The following is a 9,433-nucleotide window of genomic DNA, read 5'->3' on the forward strand; positions in this document are numbered from 1 at the left end:
AAAACAAACCAAAATGTCTTGGATTTATTAGTATATCTATACATGTCTTCTAATTCATCAATTTTGCCATTTATCTGTTCCTACAGTCTTTCTGCTTTCTTTCCATTTCTTCTACTATTTTTTGCAACTTCTTGGGCTGAATTCTTTTGTTTACATTCTTCCATCACTTAGTAATTGACTGACATCTATGAATTTTCCTCTGAGTATTGCTTTAGCCATATCCCTTAGTCAGTAACACACAAATTTTGATGATCAGTACTTTCTGGTTGATTTGGATTGATTTTTTGATTTCTCCTTTGATCGAGGACCTATCTAATTTTTTCAGATGGTACAGTTTTATGGACTCTTTTGTTTTAGTTCTGGTTAAGAATAAGGAGCATAATCTGCATATATCTCCGCTTTTTGAATTTGACTGAGACTTTCTTTGGGGACTAATAGGTATTCTTGAACAAGAGGATTCGTTGTCTCTGGGGTATGTTGTTTGTCACATCGTATATCATGCTATCAACGTCCACCATTTTCTTCCTTATTCTGTCTGCTTGCTCTATCAAGGGCTGGAAGAGATGATTCAAAGTCCCCTACTATAATCTGATTTCTGTCTGTTTCTCCTTATATTTTTTGTTTTATAAATTTTAAAGCTGCATTATCTGATATATGAGATTCATGACCACTGGACGATCACTCTTTATAATTAGAAAATGCAACTCAGTTGATGCTTTATCTCTTGCATTCAGCCTTGTCTGACACAAACATCTGGACTCTCATTTTCTTGGTTTGAATTTGCCAGCTAAGTCTTTGCAAATCCTTTTACTCTCAAGTTTTCTGAGGCACTGTTTTAGATCATGGGTCAGCAAACTCTGGCTTAGAGGACAAACTGGGCCCACTGCCTGTTTTGCAAAGTTTTACCGGGCCACTCTCTTGTTAATTCATTTACATGTTGTCCATGGCTGCTTTCATGCTGTAACAGTAGAGCTGAGCAGTTACAACAGAGTGTATGGCCGCAAAGCCTAAGCCTGAAATATTCACCAAAATATTATTTGCTGGTCCCTTTTTAAATGCATCTCTTAATGGGTTTGACTTTTTTGCTCCAATCTGAGTGTCATGTTCTTTTAATAAATGAGTTTATGCAATTTATAATTTTGTATTTATTTATATGACAAATATTTCACCAATTTTATCTTAGTTTTTTCTATTGCTTTTGGCTTTCAAGTCTATCTTTTTATTACATATTTCATTACATAGTGTGTTTATTTGGAAGATTTATAATCTGTGTCCTTTAGACAACATTTCTTTATTCCACACTAAGAAAATTAGTATACTTAGCATTATCGCGATTGAACTCATATTACAGACAAGAGAAAATTTCCCATTTTTGTAATTACCTACCCATCCCCAACTGAGTATTTTTTCCTTATTATTTCTACATTGCCATAGTTTAGAGCATTTTAATGTTAGCTCTACATTTAAATTGACTCAATACTAACGCTTTTAACTTGGTTTTCAATTCGTCTCTTGATTCGATAGTTTATAATATGGTCAACTCCTTTCTCCACCTGATCCCAAGGGCTGACTTCCGGGAACTAAGCCATGGCTTTTCTTTGGAAATATCTGTCAATTGATATGACACTTAAACTATAGCTTGCATGGACATAACATTCTTGGGTCATATGTATTTTTTGTTTACTGACTTTGTATATTTTTTTCCAAGTCTTCTAGAATGGAAAAGCCTGAGGCCAGCCTCTTAATTTTATAGGGAGCTTGTTTTTTGGTTTGTTCTTTCCATTTTGACCTAACAATAAAAGTCTTTAAATATAAAGACTGGAAACTGTTCTAGAATTTCAAGTTGTCTTTTATTGTAGGAAACTCTTCCTTAATGTCTTGAAAATGTTTTTCTGCTTCATTTATTCAATTGTCTTCTAATTATTGGTATGGTAGATTTACTGTATTCCATATCTATCACTCTCTGTCTAGTCTTTCTTAATTTCTACTTTTTCCATTGTAGATTGCTCAAATTTCTCAAGCTTACCTCCATTATCCCTAGCTATAGTGTGTATCTGCTGCTTTGAAAGTGATCTTCATTTCTATAATGACTATATTTTTCTCTCTCTTTCTGTTACCTAATTTATTTCTTGAGCTTTTGTATCTCATCTTTAAACTCCTGTTTCGGAGAAGCCATGTCTCACTCCAATTCCACACGCCACCTCCCACCACAAGAACAATTTGTTCATAATTTTCAGTTGCTCTGCTATTCCTGAAAATTATTATCCCCACACTCTTCCCTTGAGGCTTGACTCAATGCTGGACGAGGCTCCCCAGCTCACAGGGGCCCGCGTGGCAGAGTTTTAGGCGATGATAGTTTAGGCTTTATTTCTCCTCAGCTGACCAAGATCAGCAGCTCGAAGGCTACTTGCTGCCAGTTCTCCTCCACTCTCAACTCCTTGTCAAAACTGTACGACTCTACAGTTTGTAATTCAACCTCACCTCTCTTGCCACTCAGGGAACCCAATGTACATACCTACTTTGCCACTCCAAGCATGGGGTTATTGGTTTTGTCCCCACGGCGTGTCACCTACTGGGGAGAAAGCTGTTCCCCTCGCTTTGCCCAAGTTCTGTAGAAGAAATCCTCCTCCCCTGGCATCCTCTCCTGCCCTGGTTCAATTTTCACTGCACTTAATAGCACTAATTCATATATTCTGATCACAAAGTTTTGTTAGTTATCAAAGATTGAGTTTTTCTGCTTCTTATTCTCCTTATTCTTTTCAGTTGGTTTAGAGAGGAGAGAACACAGATGTCAGTTCTCTGCCATTCACTAACAAGAAATACCCTTTAAAATTCTATATAGTAAAATATACCAAAATAACACCAAAATAATAAATTATATCTAATTTTTTAAACAAACATATTACTTTTGTAGTAATTTTCTATTTTTTTATTTTAAAGAATCAACATGCTATTAAAGAAGTTACTAAACTTGATTCAATTTATTTTCACTATGGCAAATTCAGGTGATTCTAGCTTTAATGGCAAGTATTTATTTATTAAACACTTAGGAAAAGCCCATCATTTTCCAGCAGCTGTGGAGTATACAATAGTAAGAGACATAATTTTTGCCTTTGGAAGATTATAACTTACAAGATGAGACACATTCCAAAGAAAGGAGGGGAATCGCTGGAGCCGCCCAGGCACAGCTCTGCGCACCCAGGACCCTCCAGTCAGCAAGCCCAACAACAGGCTGCTCCCTCTGTCCAGAGCAAGCCCTTCTCCCCTCTTTGTGGCCCCTCCCCTGGCCAGGCCTCATCCCCAGGCTAACCTGTCATGGTCACCCGTGCAGATGCCCGCAGGCCGAGTTGGTTACCGCTGCTCTGAGGTAGCCGGGGCATGTCCCTGCTTTGGCACTCATCACATTCTAATTAACTGCCTATCCCTCTGTGGTCTTCCCTCTCAGAAAACACACTGCAGAGGGAAGAAGCGTTCTCTGCTCATCGTGATAGCCCAGGGCCAGCACATGCCCGGAAGTTAACACGTGCTCAGGAAGGACATGCTGCCCTGAGAAATACTTCTGTGACGGGAACTCTTAATTCCAGGTTGCCTGCCCAAAACAAAGGTTACCAGACTCACCCACTGATCATTAAATAGTTTTTAAAAATCATTGAATTGGTACTTCAGATAGTCTACATAATAATTTCTAATCCCCATAGTCATATACCAAGAGAAAGTAAAATTTAGAAGCTTTAAAGTTTTTGAATATTCCATGAAGTAACATCATACATTTCCTCAAACAGATGTCATATAATTTGCTACCCAATGTCTATTTAGAAAATAATGCTAATTATTCATTATTAAGTAATAAATAGTAATTTATTGTGATTAATATTAAATATCATTAAGTAAAGCTCACTTTTTTTAAAAAAAAAAAAAGCAAATTAAAATCTGCCTATTCAACTTCCCTCAAATCTAAGAATCCACTAATCGACCCAACTGCCCCGCTCGGCATTTGCCACAGGCGCCAGCCTCTCGCTGATCACCTGGAAGCCCTACAAACAGGGGTTTAATTTCAACATCTTATAAACAACTTCTCTTCAACTTTAATTTTTTTACAAATACCTATGATTAATCTTTTCTTCTCATTTCTTTGATTTTTAATGTTTTAAAGTCCTACTAACAGCCAACTTTATATCCTTCTTTGCATCTTCCCTTCGAATATTCAACTGTTCTCCATTTTCAAGGCCCTCTTTTAAAGGCTCAATTTAACCTTTATACTCCATTTTCAATTCCCTGATGCATCCAGACTCACTTCACATATCATAAAAGGAAAGAAGGTGGGGGCAAAAGGGCCCTCTGCTTTGAAATCTAACTTCCTTCTAAATGACTAATATCAAAATCACTGTCTGAAAACTGGAACTATTCATCTGGTCTTCTCTACATTAATAAGTTTTCTCCTTTTTAATTAAAGAAATCATGACAAAAGTACTAAGGCATATCTCAGGAAAAAAAAAAAACCCCAAAACCTCTATTTTTTTCATTCTTTACTTCTCGCTTCCCACGACTGAAGTCGTTCTCCCCGCTCCACCAAAGGTGAAGTTCACAGCCTTCACTCTCTGACGTGTGCTGTACGAGTAAAGAAGACAGGAAACATCCGATATATAAAGACAAAGTCCGCGGGCTCTTACTCGAACGTCTTGTGGACCCTGCTACTTGAATGCTGCCCGGCTGTCCAATCCATGAGGAAAAGCCACATCTAAGCTCCGCCTTTTAACACATGATGGACATCACTTGAAGAAGAAGAAGAAAATCCTAACCAGACTAAGTTTATTAACAGCTACAGCAGATACTGTCTCCAGCTGAGGAGGTCACTCGCTTGGACTATAACCAATCTGTGCCCCCTTCAAGAAGGGGACGCAGGCCAGTAAGCCCTTCAGAGCCCTAATCTAATTATCACCAAAAAGCGAAAATAACCACTACTGAGAAGAGTCTCACAGAAAAAATATTTCCACAGAAAGGACATATCCACAGACTGGAATTCAAGAGTAGGAAATATGGTTAGGTATAAAATTTTTAAAAAGAAAAAAATCCTCCTTGATATTATATGTTGGGTTTAATTGGAAAAGGAAACAATTCCTTTCCATACTTAGTTTCTTCTTGCAAATAAAGAAGAATTAAGACATTCGCAGGGAGAAAGGGAAGGAAGATAAGCTTTGAACAGAAGCAACCTACGGCCCTTTCAGTCTTCCAACAGCAACCATAAACCAATCTGACAGAAACAGGACCGGAGTGCGGTGCCACCTCCACGTGGAGCCCGCGTGTCAGGACTGTTCCTTTGCGTCTCGGGTTTCACTGAGTTCGCTGCTCATTTCGCGGCCACAACACCTTACCCTAATGGCCAGCTCTCGTTTCATATTCTACGCCCTTTTAAGAGTTTAGACCTACAGCATTCCTTACAATTTGTTCAATCCAGCACAAACCTAAATTCTCAGAATGTTAGTTTTCTAATACATTTAATAGAAATGAAAATTTACTTATCCCAAAGGCATATACTTTAAAGTCTTAAAAATCTTTCCCCCTCATTTTAAGCTTTCCTTGAAATGAGTTTAATTCAACTTCATGGAGCACAGAAATGTAATAAGATCCTAAACAGACGAGTATATTGATTTTAAAAAACACAAAAACCAACACCCTACATATCAATGTGAAAAGCAGTAAAATTAGACTCAGAAATTATGAAAATCTATCAATTGATGTGATTCAAAGAGAAATATCAGTGACAAAAATTGCCTGTGACTCAAAAATATAAATAATATTCTGCATAATTAAAGTTCAAACTAGAATATTTAAAAACAAGTCAAATAAATGCTTATCCAAATGTCTATTATGTTCTAAACACTGCTCAAACAGCATTGTACTAGTAAGTTTGTGTTATGAATTTAACTTAAAGTGGCCTTGGGGCGGACTGAGCTCCTCCCCTGATGTGAGAGCCTAGGGTGGGGTGTGGGAGATGGTGTTCAGATCTGTTCTGCTAATTACTAGGGCGTGACCTTGGGCAAGTTATGCAAGTTTCCGTTTTCTCATATGTAAAGAGAGGATTATAATAGTATATACCTCACTGAGTCGTTTAGGAGAATTAAATTAGGTATTTCATGAACTGTGCTTAGCATGGTACCCAGCACATAGTAATCATTAATGTTAACTACTATTAGAAGCAGTAAGTAGTAGTTTATTAGTATTATCATTTTAATCTAGAATCTGTAGGGCTAAAATGCACTCTCCAGCTACTAGAGGTTTTCTGAAAGGCGCAGTGTATTTCCACATTAAGTCAGCCCCTCCCACCTTCTGGGGGCTGGGCTAACAGAATCCACTGAGAATTCTTTCCTAGAATGCATATTAAAAATCTAATAAAAATATTTTCTACATTTTATAGAGCATCAACATACTGATGTTCTTGTGATGGAAAATACTAGCAGGATGAGCAGTGTTTGGTTACAGCATTTATCAGCTCCAATTAGTAATCCTTTACAACAAGTGCTCTCTGCGCCCCTACCCACGCCAGTCTCTCCCAATGTTACAGAGGCCCCACACTGAAGGGTAAGAAGAAAGAAGAAACGCTAAGTTGTAGCTATAGTCCTCCAAGTTCTTCTGTTCTAAGAATCTGAAACTAGTGGCCTCTTTGTTGCTAAATTCCACACACACTTTTCCCTCCTTATCTTATTTGACCTCTCTGCAGCACTTGACACTGTTGACCACTTTCCGTCATTGAAAATCTCTCCGGCTGCTCAGTCAGCGGCTTCTCCTCAGCCCCAAACTTAAAGGTGTGTGCTGCCCAAGATTCTCTCAGTCCTATTCTACAGGGACGCGAGATGAAACACCCACTCCAGCCACGGGCAGACTGGCAAACTGTGCTCATCTAAAGGCAGCTGACCTAAACCAGTTCCTCCAAGTTGTCGTGATGTAAAAAATTCGGACCCTGGATTTCCAGATCTTCCAGTTTTTCAAAAGAAGATGAAAATCTAAATTTTCCCACAAAATCTCCTAATGTTTTTGTCAGCAGCTCATTCAAACGTTAAAATACAAGATGTGTGACCCTGAGCAAGTTACTTTATGAATCTGCTTCCTCATCTATAGAATGGCAGTGGTACGGTCACACACCGACACAAAAAGTGTGAGTCAGACCAGACATTCCTACAGCCTTTCATTTCAACTCCTGCTCCACATCTACCCCAAGCCTAGAGGTTATTACCCCAGGTTTCAAACCAAACGTACAAAACTGGGAATGTATAAAAATGCATTTTTCTGGAGAGGGGTCCATAAAGATCATCAGACTGTCAGAAAAAAACAAGAATCACTGACTAAACCAAATTTTTCTACTTCCACAAGCTGGGCTGCCGTCTCTACGAGGATGCTCCCCAAGGCTGCCTCCGGGCAGCCTGTGCAGACCACTTTACCTCCAGATCAGCCTCTCCACTCACTGCTGCATCTCCACTGCCTCCACTTAGTTCACACCTTCCATCTCTTCTCAGCAGCTGTCTGGTCTAATTCCACTCTCGCCCTCCTTTATTCCACTCTTTGTGCAACTCAAATCCTTTAAAACAGCAAATAATTTATTTGGCCAAAGCCTTCAGGGTCAGCTTATAAAAGTAAAAAGAAAGCAAGTTCCTTAGCCTAATGCATAAACTCCTTAGGACCCGGCCAGGCTGACCTCTGCTTCTCCCACTATCTATTCCTATTCCCACAACTCCTACCATTTGCAACACAGAATACTTTTTGTCCTTAGGCATTTATTCATTCTTGCAGGGCCACCTCCTGGAATGCCTTCCTAATGTGCTCCCATGTGCTCAGGGCATAAACCCCCACTGGAAAGTCCTCACTCCAAGGCTTGCCCCTAGGCCAGGATAAATAGGTTTTCTTCCTCCAGGTGAATCTAACCCTTATCATTCAATGGCGTAATTGTCAGCTTTTTTCTCCCCCACTAGACTAAAAACTCCTCAAGGGCAGACAATGTGTCTTTGTATTACCAGGCCCACAGTTAACTGCACTGGCTTCAGCAGCTCCGGCCATCGCCTCAGGCAAACATCCCACCCTCCCAAGGTGAGCCCACCAAAGCCACAGACCAGGCAGGGCCTTGTGACACACACACAAAGGATGCAGGCAGGTAACTTCAAGAGTTTAAAAAGAGGAGGGAGGAAGGGCAATCAGCCCAGTGCGAGGTTGGGGGGAGGGAGTCGTTGCAGGTTCAGATCCCGGGTGCAGACATAGCACCACTCATCCAGCCATGCTGTGGCAGTGTCCCACATAAAATGGAGGAGGACTGGCACGGATGTTAGCTCAGGGCCAATCTTCCTCACCAAAAATAATAATAATAAAAGGAGTGAAGTTAAGTAAACACACTTTCTTTGTCCCCCTGCCCCACCTTTACATTTGCCAACTCACAGAATTCAACAGCAGAGACCAGATTAACATAAAGCTGCGGAAACTTTCTACAAATATACTGCTAACTTTTTAATGGCACAGAAATATTTACTTGCCCCACAAAGGTAATCATAACATTCCATCTATACTCAAATACTTAGTATTATTAATAGAGTCAAGAACTCATTCACATTGAAAAAATTCCGGAATATTAACAATCTTTAGAGGAAAATATTATGTAAGGTCACGCACCAGGCACCATCCTAAGGCTTCGTGTGCAAGTCCTCACTGAATTCCCACAGCAGCCCTGCGGAGAAGGTATTGTCACTCCACTCTGCAGACGAAGAAACTGAGACCTGAGGAGATGAAGTCATCTGTCCAAGTCACACAGATGGGATTAAAGGCCAGTGTGACTCAGGCCAGGCTTTACCCAGCACACACACACTGCTAAGTGGAGGATCTCAAGCCGATGTTTCTGTTGTACGCATGCGCAATCACACAAGAAAGAAAACCTAAGAAAATCTTGACGATGGTTATCTCCTGAGTGGGACAAATAGGTCTGAGTGGGATGAATATGAGCATGTACTGCTTTTAGTCCGAAAAAAAGCAAACAAATTAAGAGAAATGTTACTTACATGGCGCTAACAGAAAGGGAAGGTGTGCTGGGGATTAACATTTAATGAGCACCCGCTGAGAGCCAGGCACATGGGCCATCCCATCTGACCCTTACATCAAAAAACGTCATTTCCATTTTCCAAAAAAGAAACCAAAGAAGTAACCCACCCAGTGGAAGAGCCGGAATCAGAACCCAAAACCCTGTCCAAATGCATCTGACTGCAGGACACCACGCTCCAGATAAAACTTCACCGAGAAGCCGTCTTAGAAAACCAATTCCAAGCTGGGACAGAATCAGAGCCAAGCGGCCCGGCCCCTCGGGCGCGAGGCGGGAACTGAGAGGGGCGGAAGGCTCCACCGTAAGAGCTGGCCAGGGGCGTCTCTCCAGGGGCGTCTCTCCAGGGGCGTCTCTCCAGGG

General features: G+C 40.4%; 1 protein-coding gene across 4 annotated transcripts in view; it reads right to left on the reverse strand.

Annotated features, from left to right (window-relative positions):
• Window positions 1-9,433, reverse strand: part of INO80D (INO80 complex subunit D) — a 64,621-nt gene that overhangs the window by 52,984 nt on the left and 2,204 nt on the right. Inside the window, exon 1 of one of the 4 annotated variants that reach the window (XM_046657689.1) lies at window positions 8,653-9,397. The exons of the other annotated variants lie outside the window; for them this stretch is intronic. Coding sequence (XP_046513645.1) covers window positions 8,653-8,662 — 10 coding nt within the window. The 5' untranslated portion in view covers window positions 8,663-9,397. Of the gene's footprint in view, window positions 1-8,652; window positions 9,398-9,433 lie in introns of those variants that run through there. 4 annotated transcript variants of the gene reach the window in all.

The sequence above is a fragment of the Equus quagga genome, chromosome 4 (genome assembly GCF_021613505.1).
Source record: "Equus quagga isolate Etosha38 chromosome 4, UCLA_HA_Equagga_1.0, whole genome shotgun sequence".
NCBI classification, from domain to species: Eukaryota; Metazoa; Chordata; class Mammalia; order Perissodactyla; family Equidae; genus Equus; species Equus quagga.